Below are 22095 nucleotides of genomic sequence, written 5' to 3'. Positions count from 1 at the left end.
GAAAGGGAACTGGGAAGAGTTCATGGGGAAATGGGAGGGGCTAAATACTGGAAGAATAAAAAAACATTTGTGGTTTCAAAAGACTTTAGTGTGAACATAATCCTCTCAAAGTAAAAAAAAAGAGAAAAAAACCAAAGCATTAACACAATGAAATGTATTAGTCAGTGCCTCTGTAGTGTCCTAACAAGCATGGGGGTTAGTGTGGGCGAACAAGCAGGACACAATTTACCCCAGAATAGATGATTCCCTTCTATTAGAGGAAACGAATAACCGACCATTAGTCACCGCCTGACTGCGCTGTCTGCTGTGTGAAATATTTAAAACTTGAAGTCTGTTTGATCGTCACTCCTGTCAAAAAGGATGAAATTCATCATTTTATGTCCAGAACAAACAGGCCAGCAATGACCCTGAAGCCTCTGCATGTATTTTTAATCTGATGCGTCACCATGTGTGCTCTAGTACAGAATAAAACAGAGTAGAACATGTATAAAGAAATGTGTTGCGAAAGAGGGAACAAAATGTCTCATGCATATTCAACAGTCAACATTTTCAAGCTGAAACTTTAAACGCCATCATAATTCTGAAACATTTCTGTAATATTTCTGTTTTTTGACAGAGTGTTCAGCTAAGCCAAATGCAATATAAATAAAAAAATTGTCTCAAAATACTTTCTTTTCTTATAATAAGTAACCTGGAATGTTGTGATGATATTTTGTGTTATGTTCTATTCAGCTCCTGAGCTGTTCCAGAGCTTCGAAGGATCCCACCCTGGCTACTCCTTCTCTGTTGACTGGTGGTCTCTGGGGATTGCAGCCTATGAACTGCTGAGAGGACAGGTAACAAACACAACGTGCTCTCAAATCGCTGACCTCCGTGTGACCTTGGGCCTGTCTATAGTCAGTAATGCATATGAGTCTTGCAAGGCGGTGCTCAACAGACCAGTAATCAGCATTTCACAAAGTTAAGGGAGGTGAATCATTTAGAAATAAAAAACACTTATTTGCATAAATATGTTCTATCATGGATGAGAAATGAGTTTTCACTTATTATATCATTTAGAAAGCTGGAACTCTCTCAACTATTTAAATGTCAATCAAAGCTGACCTGAAGATGTAAAGAAGTGTTTTTTTTTCTCCTAGTCTAACCAAACTATTTGTCAAATTATTTCCACTACAGACATTGCATTATTTTCCTTTCTTTGATCAGAAATGTCTGATCCACTGCACAGACTGCAAGAACTAGAGCAGAACAAAGTGCTTCCAGTGACAAATGTTTACTGTACCTTCTGGACCTCTAAATGGGTCGACAGCCTCGTCAGGTTACATTCATTTATTAATTAACATATGATAATATTAATTTATTAATTAACATGGATAAAATTTCTTGCATGAACAAGAATTTTGTTTTAAAATAAAGTTTGAGTTTTGTTCTCTGCAGTTTTGGTTAAAACGTTTTTCTTCTTGAATCAGAAGAAAAACATTTCACAGTAGTGTGTAATGTTACACACTAATTTTATTCAAGGAACAGTATCAGTACTTTATCATTACTACAGAAATAAAAGTATGATGTGGTAAATCTTCTCTTAAAGTGCCTTTTTTTCCAAAAAGTTCTTGAAGTTAATGTAACTAATTCTAATGAGCTACTTTTAGTCTACAGGTTCTGGTATCTATGAGAAAATGTCACAGGCTATGAAGAGACATTTTACTTTTTTTGCATTGCAAAAACATATGTGGCACATATTAGGAACACAGAGAGTCATCTTGAAAAAGATCCTTCAGAAAACAGGGCATGAAGGGTAATTATTTTCACAAGACTTTAAATCTTATCACAACTTCTACTTAAACTCTCTTTCTTAAGCTTTCACATCGCACCACATTAACGCCTCGCTTTATTTCACCTTTGCCTGATCATTAGCTGGAATGTGCTGAGCTCTGCAGAGGAACAAATCGATTCTTGTCAATTTGTTTTATGTCTTCCAACTTCCTGAACTGTTTTAACTGCAGAGTGAGTTAGAATAATAGGAACTGGAATGTTAGGACTGTCATGCATTCAGTTACAGGTAAATGTGTAAAGGTATCGTGACACCTGGGGTATTAAATTATGACACCGAAAAATGCGAAATGTATCCATTTTGTTTTGCACTATCTTTCCACCTCTCCATCTTGAATCACTTTATTTCATCCAAAGACAAAACTTCATCCCTTATTCCCCTTGTCCTCAATGCTGTCATTTGTCTTTATCAGAGCAGAAAATGAGACCATAAAAGGTGTGAGCAAGGGGAATATCTCTTCTCTTCTCCTCCCATCTCCACTCTTTGTTGCTATTTCAGAGACCATATGTGATGAGATCCAACACACCATCTAATGAGATTCTACAAATGTTCCACAAAGTCCATCCGACTTACCCTGCAGCCTGGTCTCTGGAAATGAAGTCTCTACTCAGAAAGGTACATTTCTATCAATCTGTCTACAAGGTTATGAAGATCAGATTAGAGTAATATTAGCATGAGTTGGTTAAAATAGGAGGAGTCTTGTTTGACTCAGTCAGCCGGTTATAGTTTGCAGTATTAGATTGTTCACAGAGCATTTCAGCCTAACTTGTATCCAAAAGTACCCAGTTGATTACAAAGTATGGAGTAAAGTAAAGCAAGATGCGGAAAATATTACTAAGTTAAAGGTTACGAACTCTAAACTGAAGCAGAAGCAGATTGTACAATTTACAACTTCATTTCAATACATATACATATGTACAAATACAGCTCTGGAAAAAAAATTAAGATACTACTTAAAGTAATCAGTTTCTCAGATGTTACTTATTGTTTGAGTAAAATGAATATTGTTCTTTTATTTAATGAAGTACTTACAACATGCCTCTGAAATTCCAAGCAAAACTGCAGCATTTATTTGCAGAAAATAAGAAATGGTCAGAATCATGACCAGTGCTTCTGTCTGGTCATGAAGCACTGATGCTTTCAGATCTCAAATGATGCACATAAAACAAGGTCATATTCATTTAGAAACAACAACACTAATGTTCTAACTCAAGAAGAGTTCAAAAATCAATATTTGATGGAATAACCATGAGGTTTTCAATGCAGTTCAGTGCAGTAGTCTCTTCATTTTTTCCAGAGCTGTGAATACTTCAGTACATATAAACCGTTCAAAAAGTAGTTTGCTATGAGGAACAGACATTCATAAAGCAGACAGGATGTTTCACAGAGGAAAACATCAGAACTTGTATCCTCTGTGAGATGGGTAGATGTTCTGCACAGATTGGACAAACTCTGCTGAGCAATAATAACTTTTAATGTTCATAATCTCTAAAATGTTCTCGTCATTGAGATGCATTTGTAAAACTGAAGGATTTTCTCTAGTTTGATCATCTTCTCTTGCCAGCAGTTCACTGCAGTCTAACTGTTGCATTGCTTCGTGCTCAGACTCCTCTCAGTTCATTGGCATTCCTGTTGCATGTGAAAGTGTGTGAGTTTGCTTGTGTGTGTGTTCAAGGGGAAGGAAAAGAGTGGAGAGTAGAGAAAGTGAGAATGAAAAGAAAATTTTGTGTTCAATACATTTGTCCTTCATCTTCCAGGCCACTGTTTTCTCTGCGCTATAATTTGCTACCTGAATGCGTTTCATTTAATTTTCCTTTCTTTGTGTTCCTCCTTGTTTTAGAACCTATCTCCCTCTCCTTCCAGCCTGCCTGACTTCTGAAGGGTGCCTTCTTCCCGTCCGTTTTCTGTCTCTGCCTCATTCTTCAGGCGAAAGGCATCGTCCTGTCAGTGTCTCAGTGAGACTTTGATCCCAACTTGGACACGATCGTTCTGACTAAAATCTTTTTCTTTGCTTCAGTTGCTGTGCATAGATGTCCAGAAGCGCATATCGTGTCTCGCAGAGCTCCAAGATCTGGATTACATGTCTGATGTCAACTGGGATGCAGTTCTCAACAAACAGCTTCCTCCAGGCTTTATTCCTAATGTGAGGATAAAGAACATGTGAAACTATGAAGACTGACTGACTCTTTGTTTAAACAGCAAAATATTCATACACGTGCTGTTGAATTTTATTCTACTATTCTAATACCAGGATGATCATATTATGACTAAATCAATCTTGTCTTACTTGTACTTTTACTCATACATTAATACAATTTTTAAATTCCTATGCTAGAATTTTGACCCACTGGTTTTTCTAATTCTCTTATATTGAAGTTTTTAGGAATCAATTTCTTGTTTCAAATCATACTGCAGTGGATCATTTGAATTCATGTCCTTTATTGGGTTTCAGAGGTTAACTTACTGATGTGCTTTGGATTTTTGTCCTGCTGCATAACCCTCGTATGATGAGGTTTAATGTCCCAAACTGTTGGCCAGGTGTTCTCCTTATGGGATTTTCTGCTAACGATCAGAATTGATGGTTTCAGTAAATTATTTTGTCTTATTTTAACTGTACATTGTGAATTATCTGAGGCATGTAAGACCTGCAAGACTTTACATGTTGTTGTTAGTTCTTTTTTGGCCTCCTGGATGAGTAATCAAAACACTATTGGAGTAATTTTCTTCAGTCAGTCACTCCTTTAAAGGTTAATCTGTTCCATGTTTGCCCCATCAGTGGAAAATGTTTCTCTCTGCGGTTAACTGGAAGCCCATTAGAAATGGCTTTGTAACATTTTCCAGACAGATAAATGTCAAACATGTGGCCAGTCAGTTAATATCTGATTACCAAAGCAAGCAATGCTACTATATTTACACAGAGGTGGATGTTGGTTTTTTCCTTGATAAATCTTAGTTCTAAAACTATTTTATGTTTTTTATCCTAAATTTACAACAAAAAAAATGTTTAGTAGGCATAGACAAATAAAAGCACAATCCAATCTGCAGCACATTATTCTCTGGCAGCTGTAAACGCCAAACCCTGGTGGGCTGAGTCCAATCTCCCACTGAAAATAAATATTGGCTTCATTTGAATCCATCTACCCGACTTGCCATGCATACTAATTTGACAAAATTGCAACTTGTATTTTCAGCATCTATACAGAAACAGCATATGCAAGTAAAAGGTCATTTGCAGGGGGGAGTGTGTGCAGAGTAGCACCAGGCAGGATGCTGGGAGGCCCCTTAAGTTGAAACTGAAATCAGAGAAAGCATCTTGATATCTACCTGTAAAAATCTGAACGACCTTGGTTTTTTCCACTAGTTTTATGTAAACTTGTAACATCTAACATGAAAACATCTTCTTTCAATCTCCTTAAAAGTTCTTTGTTTTTATATAAAGAGACGGAGACTAAACTGTGACCCCACCTTTGAGCTGGAGGAAATGATCCTGGAGTCCAAACCACTTCATAAGAAGAAGAAAAGACTAGCCAGAAAGACCAGGGAACAGGGATCCGATGGATCCCCGCAGGTAAATATGTTCGGATGGAGTCCATTGTCCCGAATTAATCCAAACCACTGGACACACTTCTGTCTGCCATGTTATGTTCCATCATTTGCTGATATTTGTTTCTATCAGTCAAAGATGATACTGTCTATAAATATCTGGTGTGGTTGTGCAACACTTTAACATATCCATTTACGAAAGGCCTTTGGGGCCACTTATGAAGGATGGAACAGAAGAAAGAGTGTGTGTGTTGTCTGTGTGTGAAGAGAGAGCGAGATGCTGGCTGAAGCCTGGTGGATCAATAAGAAATGAAAAAGTTGCCTTATGCTTGTCCCAGCATGCTTTTTGTGCATTGCCCTGCAGCTGCTCTATATTCTGTCTGGACCTCTCTTGTTTCTTCTCATCTTCATCCTCTTCCCTTCATACTTTGCTCTTTCACTGTCTTGAGACTTCCTCAACAATTCTCTCAACTATTGGCCCCTTACACTTTCAGTTCCAGTAACTCTTCATTCCTTCGTGTTGTTTTCATTTCCAAAACTAATGCGCTGTGTGAAACTTCAATATTTTTATTACGCTAAATCTGCGTTGCTTGTGTTGCCTCAACTAATTGACAAAGATGACAGAGAATTCAGCAGCTTTGCAGTCATTTCACAAAGTGACCTTTTCTAAAAATGTACTTTCCACATATAATTCAGACATTTGTTGATAAATGTCAAGCTTTTTATTGCATAATTTGTTTTCAGTGGATTTCTGTGATTCTTTCTCTGTCCATCTTTAATTTTCCAGCTTGTTTTGCTCATTTATTTGAAATGAATTTATTAGACAAAATAGTATAGATAATACTAATATCCATTAAATAATTCTATCAGTGAGAATTATTCTTTATCGGCTGCAACTCAAAGTTAACTTCAGACAAAACACTGTTAGCCCAAATGCTAAATCTCAGAAGAATGTCCCTCTTGGGCTTTCGTCCAGCAGACCACTTCTCAGTAGGGTTGTCACACTAAGTGGACAGTTTAATCCAGTATTTGGAGCTTTTAGCCTCTAAATTGTCTGTTTAAAAGCATCCACTAAAGCAGTGTCAACATGTAGGGAATCATCAGCACTTAGCCTTATATTCAGGTTTTAAGCAGGGCCAGTGTTTTTTTTTTGTTTGTTTGTTTGTTTGTTTTGGGGTTTTTTAAACTACTATATCTTATCAGTTTATAATAGACATTAAGGCAACATCCTTCTTCTGATAAGTCCTTAAATAATTATAATAGATACAAAAAGCACAGTTCAGTCAGCTACAACATAAGCCTTGGTTAACGTAGCACAAACAGACACTTGTTTGCTTTAGTAGTATTTTAGTCAGACAAGTCCTGTTTTCAGACATGCAGGATGTTTGTTGTTGTGTCATGGAAAGCTTTATATATTTACCATCTCTCCTGAAACACAGCTGAAACCTTTGCTACAGTTTCACATCTGCAATCTATGAATACTTGTGTATCAAAAACCTGACCAAAAGCAGTTTTTTAATACACAAGCTAACAAATGGCTGTGCAGATGTTGAACATTAACTCTAGTCGTGTTTGTAAAGTATGTGAGCCTGTGATGTCCTCTCTGTATCACATCTATTTCTTTTGGTTCACCACATGTGCTGTTATTCCTATTCCTTGACTTTCTTTTGCTGCTTTTGTTTGTTTCTTTGTCCTTTCTGCCGTTCACATCAGAAGTACACCCTGTCCTCAAGACCAGCATCAGGTTCTTTTTGTTCTGTCACATTTTGTGTCCCATAAAATTATTTTCTTTCTAATAGCAGGTCTAGCTCACATCTGTCTGTTTGCTATAAAATTGCTTGGCCAGTGATTCTTCTTTGTAAGATTTTTCTCTTTGTTGCTCTACTATGTAAGATTATTATAAAATTCCATCTCTTGGCCTTTTGGCTCTTTTCTTCCTTTTTAACCTCCATCTCTTCTTCCTGTCTTCATAATCATTTAGCTTTTATTTGCCCAAAGCTTTTCCCTTACCCGCCCTCTTTTCATTGTTGGACTTAAACCTTTGGAGCTGACTTTAACAATTTCCTAGATTTAAGACCTAGTTAAAATAAGCTTAAACAGAACGTTGCTCATTGCACAAGTGGGACTCCATGTTTGATCATTTAAATGAGAATAAGAGCAGACTTCCTTAGATACACTAATAATCTACACGCTTAGCAAATTCAATAAAGTTTAGACCTTTTCCAAATCCTCAGATGGTGGCTTTGGCATTTCTTAAAGGTTAATTATCTAAATAACGTTTAATGACATTCCACATTATATTAGGAAAAGTTTTTTTTTTCTTTCATGTTTCTGTCTGGGATCATTTCTCTTTCACATCCACTTGTAGTAAAGTGAATCGGCGATTATCTATTTTTATGATCTCTTTCCTCACTGCCTCTTTAGGAGCATGAGAAAGCTCCTGTCTGCCAGTCCTGGCACTACATTAGTGTCGAGGCCTGGTGCTGCCTGATCTCACATGATGGAGTGGAACACGTTACAGAAAAAGCAGGTGGAAACATCTGAGTGTTCGTGTCCTTCAAAGATACAAGACCTACCTGTAAAACTTCAACATCTGGAACTTTTTCACCTTTTGTCAAGTTAAATCACTCTGTCGATAATTAATTTCCCCTGAAGGAAATTTGTTGTCCTGATTTAAATTTATTCCATAAAATCTACAAAAGATGCTTAGATTGGTTGGTATAAATTGACAAAATGTGAATTAGTTTAAGAGATATGGAAGTTTTTGCAAAGCATTGTGGGTTCCTTCCTCAACTGTCATCGTCACAAAGGAGCAAACACGGCGAGGAATGTTACATGTGACATTTGTAATATAAACCATACACTACAGTAAAATACTATTAAAACAGAATCAAAGGATGAATTGATCAACCAGTTATTACAAAACCTAATTCTCATAACTTATGGGGTTTTTCCTTTGACACGGTTGCCATTATTGACTTTCTTATTTATTCTGCTTTTATCTGTTTTTTCCAGAATGGACAGCTGCAGCAGCGTTTGGACAACGTCCAAAGGGACTTCATTGTCTTCAACAGAGAAAAGTAAGGAAGCTTCCAGGCCTCCACTGCAACCTCCTGTGGTCAAAGAAATCACACTAGCAGCATTTACTCTGAAAATATATTACTGGTAAATAATTAAATACATTTGAGACCAAGGGTAAAGACTCAAATGCTAAAATTTTTAGACTTGGGAAAAGCATATTAAATTAAATCAAAAGTGTTCCTTGGTGGCTGATAAAATCAAATGGGATGCTGTGAAAGAAAAGTAAACTGATTTTTTTATGGTATGTTTGTGGGTGTATGATCAAGGCAAAAACACAGCAAATGATATCAACAGGAGCCGTCCTGTTGACTGTGAGGCAGAGGAAAAAAGTTTTAAGATTTATGCCAGGAAAACACTACAGACAAGAAGTAAGACTTTTACCACCTCTTCCTAAATATATAAATGTGGAAGGCAAATTAGAAAACTTCAAAGTATTGAGAAAAAGGTGGACTTGAGCTAATTCTTCATTCTTTCTGCTTTTATAAATTTCACCCTCCGAAAACAAAAACCTTTGGTTGCAAATATTGTAATAGTGACTGAAACCGTAAAAGATCAAACATCGCTCAAACATTTCTAAGGTTACATTAACCAACACAATGTTTTCCAGTAACTGTAACTGGTAAACATTGTTTTCCAAAACAAAGCGAATAAAAAATATAAAATCAGCATAAAAACTGTTAAAAATATTAGGGTTATGCAACTTACTCATTGAAAATCAGATGTTAGAAATAATTTAGTGATGAATTCTTAAATTACCAACTGAAAATCATATCATGGAAACATGGATGCATTTTAGAAATATAGAGCTTTGGGGAGAAACTATAAAGAATAAGATCATTAAAATCATTTGGTCATCATTAGATCTTTGTTCTTATCTCAACAGGTCAAGGAAAGTCGTAGTGGATTCTTCTGAACTATCCACAAGTGAGAAGAACAAGGCAATAGAGGATGGACAGAACAACAATGTTGAACCAGCTCCCTATTTATCAGGATAGGCTTCCTGCTCCCAGTTCCCCACCTCATCACTTGTACTTGCCTCCAGCTTGCAGTTCAGCAACTTACAAGCAAAACCTGTCGTTCTGTCAGCACATGCACTCACACCTGGTCCTCTATGTTCATGCACTCCTTCATAGTCTGTAGAATCTCAAGAACAGCACTGTGCACTCTTGTTTCACACCATTAGACCTAAAAAGCAGCTAGGTGTCAAAAGATGGTGTCCCTGGGAGGCAGCCATGTCAGAGGATGATTGACGGACTGCTTTGCTGTCACCAAACGGATGGACTCCCAGCAGAGTCACCCTGGTGCTCTTGCATCTGCTCAGCCTCGGTTCTGAGCAAAGTGCTGTAGCAAGAAGCCAGATCATTTCCAAAACCAAGACAACAGAGCACCTCCACCTGAATGTACTGACCCTAGTTTTATTATGAGAGGTTTTCTGGGTAACTATGGTCATTTAATTATAACATTGCAGTTGGTAGTGCTCCATAATAGGGCTGTAATTTCACAGAATGTAAAAGTTATTTTTATGGAAGGAAGACGTTTCTTTCTGAAAATGTAGCAAAACTTACCAGGTACTTTCCATAATGAACTGAGTTTGTTTTCTGTAGCTTGTTTTGGTACCTTCCCTGAAGATTTTACAGGATTTTTTAGACACTTTCTGAAACATGGCAGTTAATTTCCTGAAACTCAAAGTTAGATATTTGGAACCGTACGGGTATTCTGATGAGTTCTGAATGGTAACCTCTACATTTTAGAAAAGTATCCTCTAAATTAAAGTAGCTGGTAAGTTCAGGAGAAAAACTTGTAATTTCCAGATACTATCTGATGCAGTACATTGAGAAAGTATTCACCCCTCTTGGCATTTCTTGTGTTTTCTAGCTCACAACCTGGAAAAGGGGATTATTTTAGGATTTGCATAATTTCATTTAAAGACCATGCAACTTTCAACATTTAATTTTCTTTTCATTGTGAAACAAACAACAGCAATTACATCTGTAAGTCACGTTGGTTAGATCTCTAAGAGCTCGCCTCATCTTGCCTCTGGGATTGTTGCTCATTCCTCAAGAATCTAGATGGTTTCCGGTGAACAGCAATCTCGACGTCTGACCACAGACTGTCAATTGAATTGAGGTCTGGCCTTTGATTAGACCTTGCCAACACATGTAAAATTTCCCATTAAACTGGTGCTTCAGTTTCACATCGCTGACATACTGAAACACTTAAGAATATTCCTGTGTTTATCTCCGTTCATCTTCCCCTCAGCTCCAGTTTTCCAGACCCTGCTGGTTTGTTCTTGTGGTGCTGAGATGTGTTGATTTTTAGCCAGACATAATGTTTTCCTTGGTGACTGAAACGTGTTTTTTTTTTTTTTTTTTTTATTTCTTTCATAAAGCCCAGCTCTATGAAGTACATGATTTACGTTGGTCAATTGAACAGTGTCTACATAAAAACTGTCAAGATTGGTGAATAGTTTTGCATGGTACTGCAGGTTCAGGAAAAAACAAGGCATGTCTTGCTATGTGACATAGAAGTTCTGGAAAGCTGTCTGATAAGTACCTACCAGGAATCTAGGTACTTATCAGACAGTTTTCCAGAAAGCGCCAGATTTGGTCTGGAAAGAGTCTGGTAAGTTTTGGAAGGTGACATTCAAGTCCCAGGATAGTAACGTCTCAGTTCTAGGAAAAAACATAATCAGTTTGGTGGAATAATCTCTGCATTCCAGAGAGTAACCTCAAAGGTCTGCAGAAGCATGACCTGCTTCATGTAGCGCCGCCAACTTTAAAGTGATTCTTCAGTCATCCTGTGTATGACAACCTAAAGAGCTGAGCCTGAAACATTTAATAAGAATAAACCATTGCGTAGAAACATTTTTCCTCTATGATCCCTATACCTTTGGATACAAGCATGACAGAAGTAGCATTATTAAACTGCTAGTCTTATTAAACAAAACCAAACTTTGTTTTTAGCGATGTAAGAATGATTCGATTTGAATTAGAGGCTTGAAAATGAATGGCTTGCTTTTTCAGGGCAATATTTAAATGGATTAGTGATCCTGATGCTTAGCTTGGCTAATTCAGCAAGAAATTATGATAGGTCTTTAACATTTAGTGTCATGCCGCAATTCAGACCGTAAGAGAAAAGAGTAAAATTTTAGTGATTTGCTCAGAGTTATGGTTTTTAGTTCTAGAAAAATTTGTTTGTGGAATCAAACAAGAAGATGAAACATGGTTCAATCTTGAGGGAAACTAGGAAACTAAATGTTGCCATAATTGATTACCCTTGACCAAAAATTTGAAGAAAAAAGAAAACGTAGCCTTCGTCTACAAATGGCCTACTATATAGGGATTGTTGTTTTCTCTTTTTGCACATATTGTTGTCATTATTGGTAGCATTTATGCAACTAATGCTGTGAATGAGTAAGTCCTAGGAATTGGACAGATGAATTTTAGCAGTTAGCGTCTGCACTCTGCCAGATGTGTGTTGATGTATTTCCTCTTTTGATCAGTTATTTATCATTTGAAATCCTCATTGTCTGTTTGTCTCTGCAAAATGTTTGTATGATATTGAAATCCAGGATTCTGCGCCTGGCACACACGAGGCATCAAAACAATGTCTCATCATGTTATTAGAATAAACATTTCTCATCAACTCATCCCCTCAAAATATTTGCCTGCTTGCACAAAGAGGGATGCCTTATAGATATCACACTAATCTAACTCATGTATGTAGAAGTAAAGAAATCCTCACCTTCTTTAAAGCTACTGAATAAAAATATAATTTTTAGCGATGACTCATTGCTCCACTGACTCTGCTGTTATCTCGCTGCAATGTGAGTCAGTCCTTTCAAGCTTCTTTATTATTCTTTATTAACTTTAAAATAAATTTAGTTATTTAAATTAATTAATAATGGCACTTTTCTATTTAAGATTGGTACAATGTTTTGACTCACCTTTGTGTTCTTGTTACTTCACACGTCTAAAGATGGTACTTTGTGTAAGTTGTAGGCATATCTTGGTAGCTAATGGATTAGTCTGAGCTTGTTTTACTGTGTAAATAATATTTGGGGAATGATTATTCAAACCTATAAATTTAAAGCAGCGTTTGACTACCAACAAAGAGGGAGTGTAATGAATAAAATGAGTGATATTCAATCAAAATTATTTCTGACATTGATATTTGGATAACATTTACCGATAGTGTGTATACCAGGTAAATGAAAGTAAAAGGGAGGAATCTTAGTTATGCTTAGGGAGGAATCTAAGCATAACTCTAGTCTATTATTTGATAAGAGAATTGTGCAACTGTGAATTTTCCCCATGTTCAGCTGTCCTTTAGTTGTCATTGTGTATTTACTGTGAGCAATTGTGATGAAATTTAAACTTTTAATGTGTGCCTTAAATAATATATTTCTTTTTTGGAAACAATACACCTATGTTGTTTGCTTTGTTCTAGTGTATTGAATTATTTCATTCTTTTTTTCATCACAGTGCAGGCTGCCCTCTAGTGTTGTTTCACTGGTGTTACAACAAATGGCTAAAATGTAGGGAGTCTTAATATGACTGCTGAGAGGGTTTTTTTTTACAAAAAGACAACATTTTAAGTGAATAGTTAAGTAAAAAACACATTTAATTACATGAGGCAACAAAAAGACTTCCTCTTTTGCTGCAGTTGACAAGCTTTATGAGCTATTCTCTCCCTCTTACACACACTCATCCACTGTTTACGATTTACTAACTGCTCCCTGAGGTCATCTGGAGGGCACAGCCCATTCCTTCCTCCACTGCAGACTTAGCTGAGGCAGCGCTTTCCACAATATTGGCTCAACTAGAGAGGGGGTTTTCATTTGATAAATGCTTTCGCTTCTGTCTGGCACTGCTGCAGATAAGCAGGCCACATCAGCATATAAATTTGGTATCAAGATGTTTAAAGTAAAATATGAGACAAAGATTTTGAAAAGAAATGCATTCAGAGTAGACATGTTCCTGAGTAAAAAACGGGTTTCTACATTGTTTTAGACACGAAATTTGATTTTCTTTCATTCATTTTCCATTCATGATCTTAACTTGAAACCAGAAGTTTACATTCATCAATAAAAATAAATTAAAAAACACGCACTCCTTTTTTCTCACTGCTTGAAGTTAAATCAGAGCAAATTTCTTTAGTTTTAGTCAGATTTATGTAAACTAATTTGTGTTTGCTTGAGTGCAGAGGTGGCTAGTAAAATGATAATTTTGAAGACTTTATAAATACATTTCTGACATATAATCTCATTATTGTGGCATTTTGCAAATAGAAATAATTTCAGTAATTCTTACCTAAAAAAAGAGAAGTTCAGTCTGATTTAAGTTCAGACAGTCAACCAAATGTATGATTCATTTTTCACTGATTGTCTGTAAACTTCTGGTTGACTGTATGTGAAATGTTAGATTGATTCTAATTTTTTGACCAGGCCATAAACAGGATGTTTGTGATCTGTTTAAATAAATACAGACGTCAAATGTGGAAGTGTGGAGTGTAATTAATATTCAAGTTTTCTTAATAGTAATGTGTAAACAATGGATTATTTCCAAATAAATTCACCCCATAAACCAATCTCATGACCACATTTTATCCAAACCTAATTCCATTCTAGATTTTCTTTTTTTTTTAGCAAACTGATGGATTATGTAGATAAACCAAACGAAATCAAATCTGTCATGTCATTTAGTTTCAGTGTATATTACTTTCTTAATATTTTATATCCTGATTACATTGATAGTGGTTCATTTTAACCTTAAAGTAAACCACAATAACTAACAGGAACATCCAGGGAATTACCAAAGAAATGAAATGCAGAGATAACACCAGCTGCAACTCATGTTTATTCAGGAAACATTTCATACCAGCACACTTTTAAATGACCTGCCATCTCAGATTTCTGACACAAAAGTAAAAAAAAAATTAAAAAAGAAAAGTAACAGTAAAACAAAGGTTGTCATCCTAACATAAATACAAAAAGACCCACAACTCATCTCAGCCTTACTGTGTGGAATAAAAAGAGCATCTTGTTTCAATTGTCGCCAAATGAAGAGCAACTTAAAGAGAATGGATTCCCTGACGGCACTGCCATCCTCTGCCTTATCAGAAAACAGACTGGCTTTTTCCCGGCTGCTGTTGAATGCATTGAGGATTTTATTAAAGGGTTAAGGTGGGATCGCAAGTGAAAGATGATCGTCCAATTGTCCTTCAAATGAGAACCATGTTAAAAAATAAATAAAAAAAAACATTAGTAAAGAGCAGTAATAAGAGGTTTATTTTTACCCAGCAAGTTTGAAGTTTGTATTTATTTTTTAGCACCTTTCAGTTCCATCGTTGTGTTTTGTTGAAACGGTCACAGCGTCACAGAGGCAGCCAGTTTACATGAAGCAAATGCAAAGGAGTGTTTCCTGCCATATTCTTTACACAAGAAAATGAAGGAATGCAAGATAAAAAAAATCTGACGGACCTTTAGGGAATGAAGAATAATAAAAACACTTTTAATATTTCCTCTTTCTGTGTGTTTTCAAACACTGATCTTATTGTCTTTTTTAACATCAATACAGTACATAATGAGGACGGCCTTACAGGAGAAGCTGGAAAAGGATCATGGATCACGTCGCCCATATTAATGTGGCTCATGCAGCTCCATGTCCAGCTGCCCTCCTGTGTTTAGAGGTGATAAACGTATTTTAATTGGTCCAGAAAACCCAAACAGGCTGCAACCACGTCATTCACAAAGCTACATTACATCTACTGTATGTACATTGCCAACTAGAGCTAATCAATGGTACTGCATGACAAAACATGGCTATTGTGGGATCTATTGTACAGTCTTGCTGACTATGGAGAAAGCGAGCTACTGAAAGGGGGTGATATTAAAAGCCAAGCAGGGTAAAAGGAGAATCCCTAGAAAATCAGTATCCATCTTCCTTTGAAAAACTTTATTTCCTTCTCAGGGTTAAATGTGATGATGTAAAGTTTTTCTGCTACCAAAGCAGCATGAGAACATGGCTGTGTGGTTGGTATGAAGTATTTTGCACTGACATGAACTGAGGCTGACATTGTTCATGTGAAATGTGCTTTGTTGGCAACTTCTAACTGTTTCTGTTCTGTCCAGGAAAACGGATACAATTCTCATCTGAGCATAGTAGCAGTGTGACAGGTAAGGCATGAGGATTCAGTGTTTTGCTCTTCAAATTTTTACTAACTCTGGTCCTCTGTCCCTCTTTCCCTCCCTCGTCCCCTCCCTCTATCGTCCACTCTGTTCTTCTTGAAGCGTTGTCCTGCTGTTTAACTGAGAGATGTGATGTTGGATCGACCACCGGGGGGCACTACAATACGGCGGCCAGGTGGCCTGATGGGAGCGTCCTCTGGGGTGGGAGGACCTACACAGAAATGAGAGTTAAAACGTTACATCACAAACAAGAGGCAATCATTGATGGTTTGTTAAATCCATATGTTTACTTTAATTACCACAAGCTTTATTAACTGCTTATTCTCTTGCACTTAAATCAATAAAAAAAAGAAAATTAAAGATCCTAGGAGCCTAAATGGTTAGGAGAAAAATATTCTCCACACTCAATGTTCAGATGTTACAATTTGTGTTAAATGTGTGGTTGTAACATCACGAAATGTTGTTCTTCACATTCTCCACAATCTATAAATTAAAACTCTGAACTTTCTACACCAATTTAAGCCTCTTTAATAATATTTGATTAAAACAGAAAAGAGAGATGAACAAGGCAGTTTTATTCCAACTAGACTTAATCAGTTTTTCCACTAGAATTTACTAAACAAATAACAGTCTGTAAAGTCAAGAGTTGACAAAGGGGACATATACTTTCATGACTTAATTTCGTATTTTGCGATTACACTGTACATGGGAACAGGGAATGATGGGAACAGGGAATGATATCACCCAATCCTGACGCTGTGTTTTGGAAAACTCCTAATTAATGAACCGAGAAAATGATTCACAAAACTTTAACACGCAAACATCAGAGATCAAATGGGTGAAACCAACTCAATTCACCCCCCTCTGTGAAAAATACACTAATTTACATAACCAGATGAATTTATCAATTCGATTTATTTGCTTAATTAATCAAATCTGATTTAAAACAATCAAGTCTGTGAATAATAAGAACAGCTCTTTTTCCAACATTTTGTTGCAGTGTGAATGAAGTGCTGCTGTGATTTATAGACTGACACAGGCCTGCATAACCATTACAGTGTCATGAAACTGCAGCCAAAATCAGAATCTGGCACCGTCCTCTGGAAACCAGCGACACCATTTGTCAAACTGTTTAGATTTATATGCTATCTAAAAGCTCTTTCTACGTTGGCACAAAAATAATTGTTACTCAAAATATTTATTTCTCAGATTGCTCTCCTAGATATTTAAACTGTTACATTTTGCAGAATCACTTCCATAGCAGCTACAAGACATTATAGTATAGTTTCCAAAGGACGAGCCAGAGGCCAAATCAAATAATCTGCAAACACAATAATGGAAAACAGAATGATGTCAGACCATGAGACACTGTGACTAATCAAACAATCCTCTCCGTCTCCTTCCAAACAAGTAAATCAGCTCTGCAGGTGGTAGCTTCACAAAAACTAAAATAGAAGAGGAGTGGAACTCATTCTCAAAATATGCATACGCACACATGTACACACACACACGCACATGCTTACACAAGATCACACAAACTGTTGCAAAACCTGGGAAAGCAGGAGCAGCCTCAGATATATGTAATCAAAGTTGGAATTCTTTCCAACACAGGTCATATTTATTCAGCGACGTCTCGCTCATCAGCATGGCTTGCAAAGAGAAGCTATGCATTGAGCTGAACGTCGTTCAAAGTCAGTTATTACCTATAAAAAAATACAAGATTTACTTTTAAAAGCTGAAATGATTTTTCTTCTAATTAAAGACCTTTCTGTCTTTATTTAACAACTATTTTTCCAAGTCCAAAGTATGTCACGATTTGGCAGTTTGGCTGAAACAATTACTAACATTTCTAATTTTGTTCTGTGCAAACCTGACATCTGGGCACAATCATGCTGTCAGGCTGGAGCTCTGTATGATGCAACAGATGCCAAACAGGGATATTACTGTGACCTCACACATCAGACCGACCTTTCAGTCCAGGTCAAGATGTTTGGACTGGAAAACCAATGTTTCAGCCTTGAAGGAAAATGTATCACTTCAAATGCAGTCAGATTATCAATCAGGAAAACTTCTCTTCACTCTGACTTATTCAATTTGAAGAGGAGGTAGTTAAATTCTGCTGATCTGATTTTACTAAATGTAATAAGCAGGTAGCAGGAAACAAAACATATTTTGTGCTTTTACTAATTGGCCAGTTTTTGATGTGCAGACGAGAGCAGAAGATTGCCTTTAAAAAGACGAGTTGGGCCTGAAGTTTTGCTTATGTTTTGCCAGAACATGAAGGCAGACATGTAGCATATTACCCAGAAATCCTCACTCAAATTATATGTTGAATAAATCAATAATGAAGAAAATTAAACCCTAGTAATCTTACTGCTCACTATCAGTACTATTGCTATTAGCAATAAAAGACTCCTTGTCAATAATTAATATAATGTATAAAATGGAAAAATAAAACCACAGCTTCAGTTTAGAAATTAATTTAACAAATAATGTTTGAGAACAAGATAATAAAAGTAAGCATGAATGCCATGAATGCTTCAAATTACAGCTAACATCAATATTAGGAGAAACTGAAGCACATGAATTGTCTCTTGATGTCAGTACCTAAAGGGCAAAGCACAGAAGAAAGACAACAGGGATGTGTTTTTTTAGGATGTGTTGGTATGGCATTACCTGCTAGACTGAATCCAGACTGGTGCAGGTTTCTGACCGGCTGCTTGGTGGGTGAGGTGCGGGCCGAGGCAGAGGGTGTGCCGCCGCGGGACATGGAGAATTCAGACACGGGCCCGTCGTACATTCCTCTGGGCACTGCCCTCAGCACAGCCAGCTGCAGGACAAACATGTTTTAGACATGGAGGAGTAAACACCTAAGAAACATAAAGATTTGATTCAGAACGATTTCAACGGGTGTAATGTTGGTCTACTTCTCTGACAAAACACAAATATAGATTCACAGTCTCCTGGAAAACAGAGACTCACACAGAATAACTGTGCAGTATACTTTCGAGCAGAAAAAGATCTAAATATACACAGCATGGATGTGTTCAAATGATGTGAATGTAAATGAAAAAGCTATGATTTTGTATGTGTACTGGCTGGTCTGGTGACTCAGTGGAATTTTGGAAGTCTGTTAAAAGTTAAAATGAGACATCTGTGATCCATAAAGGCAAAACAGTAACTGCTACCAAGATAAACACCACACTGTTACTGCAGCTCCATTTTCTCATCAACAGTCAGCAGCAAATTAGGAAACGTCTGAAAATGCGAATCCCCTGGCACAGCATGGGAGCGGAAAACAGCCACTGCTTGGGATTATTTAAATGAAGTTGTTTCAATGTTTCTAAGTTTTATTTATTGTTATTGCTTTTCTTCCACTATCCTTCAGTTGGTTTCCAGCTAGTCAACAAAAATATATATAAATTTTCCTTCACTGCTGAAACTGACAACAGAAGACTACTGCACACAATAAATACAAGCTGCCATAATATGTCTCTGGATTATTCAAGTGATTTACTAGTCAGCAAAACATTGTTCAATAAACTCCCTTTAAAGCACTCAACGTCCTCCCGGCCTTTCCTGTGATGAAAGTGAGATTGCTAAAAAGCTTTTGGAAAACGGTCAGGAGAAAACTCCAGACGTTCCACCGTGCTCATCTGGTGACCAGAGTCGGTTCGTTTCCAGCTCATTTGGACCCGACAGGCAAAAATCACATCTTTTTTCAATGAGTCAACAGAAACATAAGCACTGCCAGCTTGTGCTGAAATCAACAATCTTCTAAATGCAGGAAGAAGACCCAGCTACTATCCTGAAGTTAAAAGAACAAAAGCTCTAAGATAATATTTTAGAGAAAAAAAGATTTTTCAGCACAGGCATGTCAACTGTTCATTCAGGCTTCACTGCTTGTTTTGCTTGTTTGAATTTATATCTTTGCAGATTTGGTAAGTTGTTTGGTAGAAAACCCTGTCAGGATATCGACAGGTACTGTTTTATTGTCTGGTGTAATCCACAATTTTCAGAATTTTGTTGCCACAGAATTTGGGGTTTTATTATCTGTAAATCATCAAAAGATTATCAAGGCTTGAAATATAAATATAATAAACCCATATGATATATGAGCTTTCCTTTCTGAAACTTGAAAATTGTATGTATTCCTGACTTTAGAACATTTGATTGAGTTGAGAAAAAAGAAAACTGACCAGGAGTGAACATCACAGAAAACAGAAGTCATGTCAACTATAAATCATATTTTCTTTGTTTCTTTGTTCTGAGCTACTCTTTCAGAAACGCATCACAACTTTCCTCACCTGTTCTCCATAGATAAATAATGACTGCTTAAAGAAAAGTTTAAATAATACCGTATGGCCAAAAACTGCGGAATACAGCCTTAAAAAAATTGGTTGAGTAAATGTTAGTCAATGTTGAATGATTTTAGAAAGAGAAAATAGTGTTTTAAGTCACCAAAGCTCATCATTCCTTTGTTAAGTTTTACCAGATCTGGAGGTGAAACATTACTTAACTTAATTACTATCAGTAATTAACTAGTTTGTTGGGTTAAATTGTTGCAGATTTGTATAATTAGCCAGTTGAAGTGGTAACTAAGTTGTTCACCTGCTTCCTGGCTTTGATGCGCTTGTAGGCAAAGTCGGGGAACGGGGAGCAGGGAATGAAGCGGCCGACTCCAGAGGTGACATGAAGGTTTCCATCTTCCAGAACAATCTTTCCTTGGCATATCACTACCAGGGGGGCACCGCGCAGCTCCATGCCCTCAAACACATTGTACTCAGCAGCCTAAACCACAAAGAAAAGGATTTTAATGAGAAGTGAATTTATGGACACCTTTAAAAATGTTGAGACATTCTGGAGGAAGAAACTCTTCCTTTAAACCTTTACTGGCCCTTCCTTCCAAAATATATCCCTGTTCTTAGAATTTGTCCTCTACTTTTGTTAAGTTTGATGTTTATTATTGTTATTCTTATCATTCACCTTTTGCTCCCTTTTTTTCAGCCTTGTGTATTTTCTATCTCCTCCAGACTCTCTTTTCTCAGCGTGTCTGTGATCTCTGATGGCCCCCTCCTCCTGTTCCATTGTTCCATATTTCCTCTGCACACGGACCAGTTTTTTTCCCCCCTTTTATTTGCTGCTGTCCATATTCGGGCCAGAACAGGACATAACTAAGGCTCTCTGCATGCCAAATATGATGTCATGACTAAGCCAAATGTGTTTGACTGTTTATATTGATGCCTGTTCTTGTGTATGTTTCCAAAAATCCCCTTCTTACATTGACAACAGCAATCAATTCAAACCAGATGCAGGCTAACCGATAAACACACAGCCTGATACGAGTCTTTTCCCGATACAATGTGTTGCTAACTAAGGACATTCACATTTTGCCAAGTTACAAAGGTCATTTTTAGCAGTGAAAACTGCAGTGTTCTTGTTTTGTACTTGTAGATGCTTCTTTAACCGAAGGGACAACGAACAGGAAATGGAAAGGTGACATCACCCTGTCAGAACCCACAAATCCTCAGTGGATGGACTCGGTTCATTTGCAGAAAGAAAAGTCTTTTAGTTTCACCATGAGGAGGAAAATGTTCTTTCACACCAATAAAACCTCATTAAATAAGAACCTATTTGTTTAAGTTAAAGATCAACTGAGAATTTTAATGAATGTGTTTAACCCCAGGATTTGTCCTTGGCTGCTAACTCTTTAATTTCCTGCACAGCTGAGCCACCTGTAAGCAACCTTCATACGTCTGTGTGAATCAGAAACTGAAAAAAAAAAAAACATTTCTGAGCTCAGATGAATCAAATTAAGACTGCCCTGTTGCTTAGACTTGAGTTAAATTTAGGAACATCTTAATCATAAAACAGCTGGTATTTTTAAACAAGTGATGTCAGAGTCTCCAACCAAACTTCACTCACAAGTCCTGTTTTTGATATACTGTGTAATTTCATATCAGAGCATGCAAGTCACACTGCAATTTATGAAGGTAATTTTAAAAAGGCTTTCCTTTTTTCATGTTAACTACTTGCAAAACTGTATTTTAAGGGTGTACACATTATTTTAATCATCTAAAACAATTGACTACTCCAGATTCTGATTGGTTGTTTTTGACAGTATTCCTGCAGATGGTCATAACAGCTCATGGAGGACTTTGATCTTTTCACAGATTGCCTCATGCTGTCAATACCTGATAAAAGGTTTTACAAATATGTAAAAAAAAAAAAAAAAAAAAAAAAAAAAACGTATGACATTCTATTTACTTTTTAAATGTTAGCTTATTTTGATGATCCGGTGAGATCAGAAGAGCTAGCTGAAGAAAAAATCCCTGGGTGAAATAAGCACCATATTACTGTTGTTCAACCACAGAAGAGATTTTGCAACATGCATTTAAACAATCCATTTTTTTCAGTCGTTAGTCTGTCACGGCTGAGCTGTTTTGGATTT

At 36.7% G+C, this 22095-nt stretch overlaps 2 protein-coding genes across 3 annotated transcripts in view; one reads left to right on the top strand and one right to left on the bottom strand.

Moving 5' to 3' along the window:
- stk32a (serine/threonine kinase 32A) overlaps positions 1-13939 on the top strand; it is a 46967-nt gene extending 33028 nt beyond the window's left edge. The window contains exons 8-13 of the mRNA XM_055051635.1: positions 733-836; positions 2330-2446; positions 3849-3974; positions 5271-5399; positions 8390-8454; positions 9339-13939. Of these exons, the coding sequence (XP_054907610.1) occupies positions 733-836; positions 2330-2446; positions 3849-3974; positions 5271-5399; positions 8390-8454; positions 9339-9450 (653 nt within the window). The 3' untranslated portion in view covers positions 9451-13939. The remainder of the gene's footprint in view (positions 1-732; positions 837-2329; positions 2447-3848; positions 3975-5270; positions 5400-8389; positions 8455-9338) is intronic.
- Positions 13940-14295: 356 nt separating this feature from the next.
- Positions 14296-22095, bottom strand: part of dpysl3 (dihydropyrimidinase like 3) — a 34646-nt gene continuing 26846 nt past the window's right edge. For both annotated transcript variants that reach the window (XM_055051534.1, XM_055051535.1), the window contains exons 12-14: positions 20256-20435; positions 18321-18474; positions 14296-15855 (exon numbers count right to left, since the gene is read on the bottom strand). In XM_055051534.1, the coding sequence (XP_054907509.1) occupies positions 15761-15855; positions 18321-18474; positions 20256-20435 (429 nt within the window). In that variant the 3' untranslated portion in view covers positions 14296-15760. The remainder of the gene's footprint in view (positions 15856-18320; positions 18475-20255; positions 20436-22095) is intronic.

This window comes from Poeciliopsis prolifica, unplaced genomic scaffold (assembly GCF_027474105.1).
Source record: "Poeciliopsis prolifica strain line A6 unplaced genomic scaffold, Auburn_PproV2 SCAFFOLD033, whole genome shotgun sequence".
Classification (NCBI taxonomy): domain Eukaryota; kingdom Metazoa; phylum Chordata; class Actinopteri; order Cyprinodontiformes; family Poeciliidae; genus Poeciliopsis; species Poeciliopsis prolifica.
This window is presented reverse-complemented; position numbering and strand designations above follow the sequence as displayed.